Genomic DNA, 13,910 nt, shown 5'->3' with positions numbered 1-13,910 from the left:
CGCTTAACAAACTAAATTAAATACCTAGGCTAACGGATTCATTATTCAGTGGAGTATGTATAACACCGTTTCCTTATCCACAAAAGTAAAGGAGTAAAGTAAAGAGTAAAAGTAAAGAGGCCAAATGAAGGAGGCTCATTTTTTATCCTTGTGCTGCAGTTGGTCTGTTTAATTGTTTTCTCGCTAGTGAAGCATTCAGTTTTTCCACTTACAAAGTCCACCATGTAAATAGCAAATAGACCATGGTGCGAAGCAACTGACTCTAAAAAGGGATTGTCAGATGAGACTCTGATTGGTTTAATGCATGTTATGATTAAAACACACCCAGAACTCATTAAGAGAATAAGCACAACCCTGTTAGACAATGCGCCGAGATGCAGATCGTATTTTCTGTCCTTAAAATAGCAACAGTGGATTCAAACACATCCTCATGCTTTTGCGCTACATGCTTTAGACTTTGCGTTTAGATTGTAAAAATAGAGCCATAAGTTGTACCAAAAAAACTCAAGAATTGTATTGTTTCAGCTCATTTAAATAAGTAGTTTGAACAAGCAGCAAACACACTTTTGTGTGCACTATGGAGGTAAATGGTTACAGCACTTTTAGCATTCTTCAAAATATCTTATTTTGTGTTCAACAGAAGAAAGAAACTAAAACAGGTTTAGAACAAGGAATTTAAATGATGACAGAATTTTCATCCCTTTAACATGTCTGCACTACACATGCATGGATTCCGCATCCTAAAACAAAAGTTTAAAGTGAGATTTAAGAGCTCAAAATGCAGTATATATTTTTCTTCCTCATGTCAAAGTGGCCCCATTGCTTCAGAAGTCTCAGTATCTGTAGGAAAACTGTGCTTTGTGCTTTAAAACAGCTGGTTTGTTGGTATAAGTTGTCCTGGCAACCCAGTAGGCATTTGATTCTTTGAGTGTGGTCCATTATGGGTTGCGCATCGCTGTGCTGAACTCCCTGTGAAGAGCAATACCTTCAAACCCAACAGATTCAGCCTGAAGGAGCGCTTAATTGGATCGCTTCTTGCTTATGTGAAAGCAGAAATGATAAAAAATATAGAAAACTTCACAAGGACATGCCGGTCATCCTGTTTGTTTACCACTTTTATATGAATATTATAGAATACATGACAAGCACAAGTAAGTCTTATTTAGTTCTTTCTCTTTTGTAAACAGCATCGGTTCATGTGTGAGTTTATATACTGTATTGTTAAAAAGTAACTTAACCAATTCAGAAAAAGAAAGCCCTCGTCTGGTTTTTACCAGGTTTTTAGATGTTACCACATTCTTACCCTGTTATTTACTTGTTATTTACAGTCGTCAACTGCACTGTCAACTCCTCTCCGTGTCTCAAGCCCACAGATGTATGTGGCAAGCTGCTGAGCCAACTAACAGCAGGTAAAAGCTGTCCCCATTGAGGTAAGTGGTTAGCTGGTAGTACAAAAAGAAACAGAAGCTGTTCGTTTTAAAGACGAAATGCAGCAACACGTAGCTCTGGCAACATAACTCCTGTTCTCCAAAAAAGTATACTGGGGTATGTTTTTACAATGAGCCTGTGTTGGATAGTTTACTCACCCTTCTCAAAAAGCTGTTTGAGTTTCTTCAGTTTAAAAATCCTGGAAACCTGTAAGCATTGACTATTTTTTATTTTTTTTACTAAGAAGTCAGTGATTACAGATTTTCAGCTTTTTTTCAACAGAAAATAAAGGAAACTTATAAAGATTTGGATCTACTTGAGGGTGAGTTTTTTAGTATCCCTGTAACAGTTAAATTAAGGTTGCACTAGTAAATGTTAGTATACTTCCGTAAACTGTCCTACTGACAAACAAAGAAAATAACAAGTTTAAATATTTTTTTTTAAATTTTAATTTGTTATTTGTTCTTGAGAATGTGAAAAACTGCTGATCTGTACCTAAGTTTTGGCATGTGGGGTAGAGATCTATATGCCAACTTTGAAGAGGTTAAGATGTATTAATAACGATACATGTGAGATATTTGATAAAACATGGGGACAGATATTAGAACACCTTAATGCTTGGAAGAAATGCAAGCATGCCCAATAACCACTGTCAATAACAAAAGTAGTTAAAGAATGAGTGTAATTAATATTCACTATTAATAATCTGTAATGTTTTTACAACTATTATGATTATGCACAGTTTTTTTTACAGTACTTTTTTTTTAAAATAAAGTCAACTAATCGCTTTGAAAATAAAAGGTTTACTCACTTTTGTGTACTTGCTAAATGTATTTTAAATACTATATAGTAGGGTAAAAATGCTGGGTTCCACATAAGTCCTACATGTTGTCACAACACAAATCAATTAAGTAAACTAAAAAGTTTTTACAAATTTAAGTGGATTAAACATAAGTTAAGTTGTCCCCCGCAAAAAACTTAAGAATTGTGTTGTTTCAACTCATTTCAAATAAGTGGTTAGAACAAGCACCAATGTAATTTTTGAAGTGTATGTGTTTTCCTACACAGCGAGAGTCTTGAACATCTTTAACCTGCACAACAACAGCTCAACCAATGATGTGACTGGGGGTGGAGCTATTTGGTTTTTCCAACCAATAAATAACTGAGGAAGAAGTTTGATACACCTGTTCAAAGTCCATTTACGATGCAAGTGCTTCAGAAAGCGCTCACTCCACTTTTAAAACACATAAAAAAGGGCACATGAGCACTTTAATGTGGTTCTTCCGTAATGTAGTGTGGATAATTTTTGGGAAGTGGATGTACTGTTTTATGTTGGGAACACAGGGGATATTAAAATGGGCTTGACCTCATCTGTCCTTGATTCTCTCTCTCTTGCTCTCATCGCTCTCTTTCTTCGGGCCAGTGCTGAAAAACAGCATTTTGAAATGAAATGGGAAAGAGTGGGTAGGAAAATAGGAGTGTGCTTTAGTGAGTCAGAGCTGTCACGCTTTGTTGATCAGATTTTTATTCTCATTGAGGGATGATTAGCATTCCTATAACCCCTTTCCATTTTCCTATTTCAGCCTCTCTAAATATTCACGCTCTTTCTCCTCTTTTACACCATTCATGGCGGGGAACTGTGGCAGCTCATAAGGGATTTTATTGGGCACGCTGATAGAGTATGTGAATCCATATTAATCAAACATTGGTCAATAGAGTAACCATTTATATTATTAATCAATGCATGAACAAAATACTTGTTTATGCATGATATCCTTGTCAATTACATTCATTAGAATGCAAACAGATTATTAAAGCAGTAAATTTTATCATTTATTTTAGCTTTACTGCATGGAATGAAGGTTGCAGGCTTTGTTTTTAAATGCACTTCACGCCATTCGCTTTCAGTCAATTCTCTTGTTTAATAAACAGGTATTTCAGGTTAAACTGGGGTCCTGACTCTCTGTGGTCATTAAAAATCTCAGTATGTCCTTCGAAAAAGTAGGGGTTTCAATTTCCCCACTGGCCTCTGTCCTCTGTATGGGCGGCGTTTCTGGTGTTACCAGTTTGCCAAGTAGTTTGCCACAAAAGTTGGCAAACTTGGGATGCAGAGTTGATCGTAACAATGGCGTTCGAGTCCAGCAAAGAATAGTTCCAGAAATCAGGTAAAACAAAAGCAAATCATATAAAATAAATAAATAGACAACAGGATGAAAACAGGGTGAAATCACGTAGCAGCGACAATTTTTCCTAGATTGCTTTTGAAAACACTATCAGTTGGGTTTAGAAAGGGAGTGGGTGGGTCAGTAAGTCAGTCATTTAGTCGACAGCAAGCTGGCCTGGCCGGCTGAAGTGTATATTGCACCTTCTGGTGGATTTACATGAGAAGAGGATGCGCAAGAGAAATTTGAAATCATTAAAAAGCATACACAGCGGCCTTTGGTGGATGTGCTAAAACAAAAACTGCAAGCAAATGTACTTCCAGTTACGTATTTCGCTGTCCAGAGAAATGTAGACCTGGGTACGTATTCGCAATGAGCCGGGGTTGTAAAAATTGCATCTAACAAAATTCATCATCAAACAATAATCTATCACCGAACAATACATATTGAAAAAGTTGTTTCTATTCTTCTGGCATTTTCCACGCCTTAATGATATTCACATTCAAATTAGAACAAAAACAAAACACCAAAATCAACGGCTAAAACAGAATGTGTCAGAGAGAAAGCAAGACAGAGGAACAGTTCAGCTGTTGTGGGACTTACATGTCCTGCTCTAGTGCCTTCACAGATGATGATCTCGTCTTCTGTGTTGATTTTTGGGGGATTGTCGTTGACATCCAGAACCTGCACGGTGACAGGCACATGGCTCTGAAGACTGGGATTGTCTGAAAACAAATAAAAGCATGTATAAAAAGTAAAGAGTGAAAGAAGAAGAAGAAAAAAAAAAACAATGTCAAAAGCTAGCTTATATGAAAAAATATATTTATATGCCATAAAAAAAGCCTGGAAAGTTGGCCAAATTCATCATAAACATTTTATCACGCATAGTTTAATCAACCAATTCAAACCATCTGCAGTAAACATAAATCCAATAACCATGTTTACAAATCTGCAAAATAAATTGTTTCTAACAATGGCAATTCTTAAGATATTTAAGATTTTATTATTTTTTTTACAGTTTTTTTTTATCAATTTTATCAAACATAATATTTCCAATTCAGAAATAAAAGATAAATCAAATGATTTTTGTTTGAACTACTCTCAGATACTTCCTAAAATTTAATAACCGTTTCTAAATAAATAAATAAACAAAAAAAACTTTTGAATTGCTATTTTTTTCATTTAACCATATATATATATATATATATATATATATATATATATATATATATATATATATATATATATACACACACACACACACACACACACACACACACACACACACACATTTAATTTAGATTCTAAACAAAAAAACAAAAAACAAAAAAAAAACTTTAACATTTACAATTGAATGATGTAGATGAAACGTGCTGAAAACAATAAAATTATATTAAAAATCACTTGAAAATGTTATATTCCATTATAATGTTATCTATAATGTCTATCTATTATATCACATTCAAACAATGATCAGGGGAAGTGTAAAGCTTTATAAATAAAATTCATTCATTATGTAGAATTCTGCATGAACTTGCATGACTATTAATGAACTGCAATGTTGTTTTGCTGAATATTAAATAACAAACAGATAAACAAAAAAGCTTGACCAATGACCAGAATGTCCAATTAATTTTTGCTTAACAAACATGGTTTATGCAATTTCTACCTGAAAAGAACTTGTATCCAAGCAGTAATTTCTAAGAAAAAAGTACATTTGCATGCACTGCTTGATCCCTGAGTGGGATCCGTCTAATTTTGTTTACAAATTGGCTAAATCATCTAATAGCAATTCTCAGAGTGAGTCGGACCCATACTGGTTAAATTAAATTGAATCAAAACACCATAAATGCAAAATTAACAAGACATTATAATGCTCATAAATTAAAAACAGGCCAACTGCAAGGATATAAAAATATTCTGCACAATTACACCTTGAGTAATTAACACGATGAATTATTGTCAGTTAGGGCCTTTTGAATTTACTTTGCATCTTTTAGAATTACTAACGATATCATGGTTTTGATTTAGTAATTATGATACAAAAGCATAATTTTGTAGACTCAATCCAAATCAATAGGACAGACCAGACAGATAAATGGATGGGTAGACAGACAGGGTAGACAGACAGATGGGTGGGCGGGCAGGCAGACAGGCAGACAGACAGACAGACAGGCAGGCAGGCAGGCAGGCAGGCAGACAGACACACAGACAGATGGACAGAAGGGCAGACAGACAGACAGACAGACAGACAGAAGGACGGATAGACAGACAGACAGGCAAGGAGACAGACAGATGGCAAGATTGATTGACACACAGAAAGAAGGTCAGATTTATGGATAAATGGATGGAAAGGTGGACAGATTGGTAAACAAATAAGTGGGCAGATAAGTGAAGAGATAAATTGAAAGAAGGATGGATGGATGGATGGATGGATGGATGGATGGATGGATAAATAAGAATAAGTATGAATAGATAGGAATGAATAAGGATGGATGGATGGATGGATGGATGGATGGATGGATGGATGGATGATATACTGTATAAACATCAGAATAGATGAAGACATTAAAAGAAAGATAGATAATGAATAGATATTTAGGTGAATGAGTAGATATGTCGATAGATTAAGCTGAAAAGATGGATGGATGGATGGATGGATGAATGGATAGATGGATGATAGAATGTATAGGTAACAGAATAGATGAAGAGAGTAATAAAGATGGATAATGAATGTGTGTAACATTATGTAATTATGTAATAACATAATGAATTATAGAATTACTGTATATAAATTTAGCTTTGTTCAGTTAGAATACATTTTCGTTTACTCTCTCTCATCGTCTCCTCATCGACTTCATATGAATCCTTCATGCTTGTGTTATTTTATATATTATCTTTATACGTGTGTTATTTTCTCTCCAGCTTGCAGCTGTGTAATTTCAGAGAGAATAGCATGGAATAACAGCCTATTAAGGTTTCTCAGGCTGGTGCTGAGCTCTTTGTGTGTAGTGTTTGTTATTAGTTGACTTCATGCACGTTTTATACCACTCTCTAGAAGAAGCTCTGTTAACCCTGTACTGACCATCTAGCAGAAATCCACTCATTATAAAAAAGGAAAACAGAGATCAAATGGCTAACAGTGGGCTTTTCTCTGATGAATATCGCTCCGCTGTGCCCTCTAGGGAATTTCCACACTTGTATGAAGTGAAAGAACAAAAAGATCTGATATATGTATACTGATTTTATATTCACTCAGTCTGTTTTCTAGCAAGGTGCTTCTATGTTGTCATATAGAACGCTTCATTAGGGGGAAAATACATGAAATACATAGATCTTTCAAGACTGACATTAAATGAGCTCAAAGCATAACACTTCAAAGCATCTACTTCTGTAGACACCAAAATAAGGCATTTTAAACTTTTTGATCTCAATAAAAGAAAAGGAAAAAAAAAGGAAAAACAAGTCAGCAGAGTGAATGATGTAATCGTGTCAGTTTTGAGCATTAAACACTGTAGTTGGACCTGAGTCCTGAAAGACTTCCACATTGTTTTCTGTGCTGCTACTTTGTATCCACTTTCAAAGGATTGATACAGTAAAACCATAGCCATTGTTACTGTTTGCATCACTCTATTTACAAATGCAGAAAAAAAGCTGCAACTAAGATATACTAATGACCATTGGTTCTTGTAAGTGATAGACCAATCAGATAAGACTAGGTCATTTGGCCAATCTCATTAGAGAAGGCTTTCAAAAAGGCGGGGTTTAGATATAACCTACTAATGACTATTGGCTCCTGTAAGTGGTAGACCAAGGTCATCTGACCAATCTGATCAGAGCAGGCTTTCAGAAAGACAGGTTTAGATAAAGCCCACTAATGACCATTGGTTCCTGTAAGTGCTGGACCAATCAGAAACTATAGGCAATCTGGCCAATTTGATGAAAGAAGGCTTTTAGAAAGAGGGGGTTTAGATATTGTTTGCTAATTACCATTGGTTCCTTTAAGCTGTAGACCAACCAGCAAAAAAAAAATAGGTCATTTGACCAATCAGATAAAAGAATGCATTCTGAAAGACGGAGTTTAGAAGTACTGAAATTCATATATACCAATAAACAGTGGTTCAGTACTAGGCAATCTGATCAATCAAATCGATTAGATAAGTCTTTCAGACAGGCAGTATTATATATAGCCTACTAATGACCATTGGATTTTGTAAGCGGCAGACCAATCAGAAAAGACTAGGCCATCTGACCAATTATATAAGAGAAGGCTTTCTGATAGGGGAGGTTTAGAGACACTGAAATTCAAATATACTAATGAACAATTGTTTATGTAAGTGATAGACTAATCAGAAAAGACCAGGCCATTTGACCAATCAAATTAGAGCAGGCTATCTGTTTAGAGAGACTGAAAATCAGTTATATTAACGGACATTGATTCTTGTAAGTAGTAGACCAATCAGATAAGACTAGGTCATTTAACTAGGTCATTTGACTAATCACATAAAATATTGTTTACTGAAAGGCAGGGTGTAGAGGTACTGAAATTCCAATATACCAATGAATGTTGGTTCAAAAGTTGTAGACGAATCTTAAAAGACAAAACCATCTGACCAGTTTGATCAGAGAAGTCTTTCAGAAAGGCTACTTTACTTTAGGTCTTAAATTCTAGCCTACTAATGACCATTTAATCCCGTGAGCGTTAGACCAATCAGAAAAGTCTAAGCCACCTGACCAATCATATTAAAGCAGGCTATCTGAAAGGCGTGGTTAGAGGGAGTGAAATTCATTTATAATAATGAACACTGGTTCCTTTAAGTAGTAGACTAATCAGATAAGACTAGGTCAGCTGACCACTAAAATAAGTATAAATAATAAAATAATGCTTTCTAAAAGGCAGGGTTTAAAGGTACTAAAATTCAAATTTGCCAATAACGTTGGTTCATGTAAGCGGTAGACCAATCAGAAAACACTAGGCCATCTGACCAATTATATTAGAGAAGGCTTTCTGAAAGGCGGGGTTTAGAGAGAGGGAAACTTAAATACACCAATGAACATTGGTTCATGTACGTGTTAGACTGATCAGAAAAGACTCAACCAACTGACCAATTTGATTAGAGAAGGCTTTCAGAACAGCAGGTTTAGATCAAGCTTACTAATGACCATTTGATCCTGTAAGCAGTAGATCAATCAGAAAAGACTAGGCCATCTTACCAGTCATATTAGAGCAGGCTATCTGAAATGCAGTGTCTGAAGAGACTGAAATTCAGTTATATTAACAGACATTGGTTCATGTAAATAGTAAACCAATCAGATAAGACTGGGTCATTTGACCAATCAGATAAAAGAATGCTTTCTGAAAGGCGGGGTTTAGAGGTACTGAAATTCAGATATACCAATGAACGTTAGCTCATGTAAGTGGTAGATCAATCAGAAAAGACTAGGCCATTTGGCCAATGGGATAATAGAGAGGTTTCAAAAAGACAGCTTTAGATATAATTTACTAATGAACATAGGTTCTTGTAAGTGACAGACCAATCAGAAACAATTAGGCCATCTGGCCAACCATATTAGAGAAGCTTTTTTGAAAGGTAGCATTTAAAGGTACTAAAATTCAAATATACCAATGAACATTGGTTCATGTATGTGGCAGACCATTTAGAAAAGACTAGGCCATCTGCCCAATTTGATGAGAGAAGGCTTTCAGAAAGGCAGCTTTAGATATAACTTACTAATGACCATAGGTTCCTGCAAGTGATAGACCAATCAAAAACAATTAGGCCTTCTGGCCAATCATATTAGAGAAGGCTTTCTGAAAGGTGGGGTTTAGAGAGGCTAAAGTTCAGTTATATTAATAGCCATTGGTTCCTGTAAGTAGTAGACCAATTAGAAAAGATTAGGCCATCAGATCAGAAAGACAGAGAACTATTTCATCTGAGAAAAGCTGATGATGTATCGAATGTAAAGAGAAAGATTGGATGATTGGATGTAAATCTGTTAGGAGACTTTCAATACAAAATTATGATCCTTTCAGACAGCAAAACAGCAGCGCTTTGGGTTTGACTATCTTTTATCAAATCAAAGTTTGTGATTCATCCTGTTCACATTAGTGTCACTGTTTAGACTAGTGGGTTTTCAAAAAAAAAAAAAAATTATATATATATATATAGTTACTGTTATACCAGGCATCTACAACACATTAAAATGTTGAAGACCCTGTTTTAATTTGGAAATGGTGTTCTGCCACATTATAGACAAAATGAAATGCAAACTTTGAGGCATAACTATTTACTATCACTCTCAATCACTTGTTTTCTGGGGTCTGTTCTCTGTTGCTCATTTAAAGGATCTAGGATGATTTGGCAGATCCTGGATCTTTTAATCTTGATAACTGATCTCTGGCTAATTTGGTTTTTCAAACAAGTTCGTGAATCAGATTTAAATGTCTGGATGAACTGATCTGAGATCGCTGCATGTGTTGTGAAGGACTGATCTATCGATTGTCGAAATCATGATCACCAATGCAACGATTGGCTAACGGCACAGCAGCATAATGACACCATCTAATTAATATTCAATTATCCATGTGAGCTAAATTACATAAAATTAATAGTAAACGGTTTGTTAAATATGATTCAAATATAAATATGATAGCAATAACTTTACACCTTGTTGTGGGCTGCATGCTTTACACTTTCATGTGTCAAGAGCAATTTATTTAGTTTTACAGTTAGAGCGGGTTTTCCTTTTTATAGTATTATTGTAGCTGTTTTTTTAAATCGGTTTAAAGAATAACTGGATGTTTACAATTGCATTTTGATATGGTAAAGATGTCTGCAACTTTTATAAAGCATCAAATCACCATCATGTTAACTTTCAAAACATGTTTATGACAGCATGTATTTTTGCTTTAAAAAAAGTCACATATTGTGCATGTCTATTATCATACAGAAATTGTACTAAAGCCATCTAAAAAGTTCATATCAATAAGTTTTCTCTTTGCACCACCAGGTGGCAGTCTTTGCACTTTCATTTCGGGGGTGCAGATTGCATAAGTTTTATTAATATATACAGTATATAACTTTATTTTTTTATTAATAACTATAACTCTATATATATATATCTTATATATATTTTACAAATTTGACTATTTTCCCAAGTGTATATAACTACTACTGTAAGAAAATATCAGAATTTAGTACATACTTTCTGAATTATTTTTGCTTGAACTGACCCAATCTAATCCTGTTTATATGTATTGAACCTGCTCCCGACCAGGTTTAAGCTACCAGAACTGTTGCTACGACAACAACTCTCAGATCAGTTTTGAAGAACGATACAATCCTGGATCGCGTCAAATCGTCAGTAACCAAATCCAGCAAACCGAGTAATCCACGTACAAAGAACGGACCCCTGGACTATTGCATTGTGTTTCGTGATTCGTAAGGTCCCTCTCATTCGATCCTTGCATTATGGACAGTATAGGAAGATTAAGCCATGAACCGTCACATTTCATGTGTTTTACACAGTATATTGTGGATGAAGGTCATTTTTCTGAAACAGTAATCCAGTAATAAGGCGAAGAAACATTTTGATTCAATATCTCTTTTAAAATGAAAACATTATCCCGAAACGGTGAAAATAGCAATATAGACGAGTAGCATTTTCATTCAAAATCTCAAATTTAAAATGAAAACGTACTGTTAAAGCAGCCTTAAAGAAGAGCTAGGTTTGGTTTAGATGCAGAGCCAAAACAACTGTAAAGACTCAGTGCATTTATAATTATCTAAGAAACACCCCATCTTCTACTTGTTTCATTTTTCTATAATTTTGCATAACCTCTGGATAACTATCTTAGTATCTTTTAACTGTATCTTGAGAATGGTGCTTTATAAAAATAAATAATGAATCTTATTTCTCTCAGCAGGACCACTACAGTAAAATGCATTAAACGTGTGTGTAATTGCTGAGACGTCTTGCAAGCGTACAGGCCAAGTGAGTTCCTCTCCCTCGTCATCCTCACTAATGAGCACTCTAACATGAATTCACACCCACAGCGGGACCACAAATGAACATTTCTCAGAGTGAAGCCTTTAGCAGCCATTGCCATGACAGCAAACAACTAACCATTAGTTAAAAAAAATCAGTTCTACCCCAGTCAATGTATCTTTGATTGCATACAACATCGGCAAACACAAAACAACATCAGACATTTTTCCCTTTTACCATTGAGCATGTTTGTCATTATGTTTACACAGAGGACTATTTCACTGCACTTTCATAACTCAGAAGATTAGATTGTGATTCTCTGAAAACTTTAATTAAATCGGATACTTCAATAAAACAAGTGTTAAATAAAAAGTGTTACAGCTGTTCACAAACATTAAGTTATAACCAGAATGTGCTGAAGAACAAACCTGAGCTCAGTTTTTGATCTAGTTCAGCTTACCTTTAAGGCTCTAGAGAAAAAACGTTTCCATCTCTAAGCATGAGACTCAATATCTCCATTTAATCTCATCAACGACACTGGAAAACATCCATTATATTAAAGCAATCTCAAGTGTAATTTTTCATTCACATGCTGGAATATCATTATCATATAGAGGACTGCATGTGTGTCATTTGTGCTGGGTGTAAAGGGTAATTACTGTGATAGAAATCTACAGCAGAAGAGTCACGGGACTCCATTTACATTACTTGCTGTGATTTTTAATATCTTAGAAATTACACCTTCCAAATATGGATACTCTATTGGATTCTATTAAAGAAGAGCGTTTTCGTTTTCTTGCATGAGTGGTTTTGTTCAAGTGAACGCCATGATAAACCAAAATAAACCTCATGTTGTTCTAGACTGTATTAAACATGAGAGTTTATTATATCTTAAAGGGATAGCTCACACAGAAATTAAAAATCTATCATCATTTACTCACCCTTCACTTGTTTAAAAACTATTTGAGTATCTTTCAAGTGCTGGTAGTAATGCACGACTATAGTGTTTTTTTTTCCTCTTATGGATGCCAATATGTGTCAGCAACCAGCATTATTCAAAATATCTTCTTTTGAGAAAAAAACAAAAAACAAAAAACTAATAAGGCTTAAAAACACACGAGGAAGAGTACATGATTATTTAATTTACATTTTTAGAGTTGAGTTTTTAGAGTTTACAGTTGATTGCTTTTTTTCTGCTAACTTTCATGCAATTACAAAGCGTTAAAAGGGTATGATAGCATTATTAAGTACATTTATCAAGTATATACTGGCTTTTTATGAGGAAAACTGTTTTAATTTTACTCCAAAAATGTGATGTATTCATGCAATGTCCAATATGCAAACAAATCATTCTTTTGAGTCAGTTTCAATGATTCTGATTAAGCCAGACTGAACTGCTTCACAGCAATAAACAAACAAACAAGCAATATAATAGTAGTAATAATAATAATAATAATAATAATAATAATAATAATAATAATAATAATAATAATAATTTAATTTAATATTTAAACAGTAAAAGAAAAAAAAACAGATAGCTAAATAAATAAACAATAAAACAGACAATAAAATAAACAACAAAACAAATGAAAAAACAAATAAATACATAAAATAACAATAAACAATGAAAAATTTAACAAAAAAATTAAAAATTAAAATAATATTAGACAAAAAATAAATAAATAATAAAATAAAATCTAATAAGAGGTCCATGTTTTTTGTTTTAAACAAATTTAAATAAATAAATACATAAATAAATAAAACAACAAAACAGAACAAAAAATAAATAAATAAATAAATAAATAAAATAAAATAAAATTACCGACGCTATGTTTTTCTTTTATTTATTCCACTAAATAAATAAATAATTAAATACCAATCAATCGATCAAAAAAAAAAAAAAAAAAAAAAAAAAAATATATATATATATATATATATATATATATATATATATATATATATATATATATATATATATATATATAAATAATTGAAAAATTGAAAAATTAAAATAATAATAGAAAAAAATGTAATAAAATCTAACAAGAGGTTCCATGATTTTTGTATATATATATATATATATATATATATATATATATATATATATATATATATATATATATATATATATATATATATATATATATATATATATATATATATATATATATAAATATAATAAATAAATAATTGAAAAATTAAAATAATAATCGAAAAAATAAAATAAAATCTAATAAGAGGTTCCATGTTTTTTGTTTTAATGCACTAATTTAAATAAATAAATTCATAAATAAATAAAACAAACAATAAAATAAAATAAAATAAACAATG

The 13,910-nt window shown here is 33.1% G+C and overlaps 1 protein-coding gene across 10 annotated transcripts in view; it reads right to left on the bottom strand.

Annotated features, from left to right (window-relative positions):
* Nucleotides 1-13,910, bottom strand: part of LOC101886358 (cadherin-18) — a 444,602-nt gene that overhangs the window by 37,663 nt on the left and 393,029 nt on the right. For all 10 annotated transcript variants that reach the window (XM_087276878.1, XM_087276881.1, XM_087276879.1 and 7 more), the window contains one exon: nt 4,194-4,315. In XM_087276878.1, coding sequence (XP_087133004.1) covers nt 4,194-4,315 — 122 coding nt within the window. The remainder of the gene's footprint in view (nt 1-4,193; nt 4,316-13,910) is intronic.

Source organism: Danio rerio, chromosome 12 (genome assembly GCF_052040795.2).
Source record: "Danio rerio strain M-AB ecotype USA chromosome 12, GRCz13ab, whole genome shotgun sequence".
NCBI classification, from domain to species: domain Eukaryota; kingdom Metazoa; phylum Chordata; class Actinopteri; order Cypriniformes; family Danionidae; genus Danio; species Danio rerio.
This window is presented reverse-complemented; position numbering and strand designations above follow the sequence as displayed.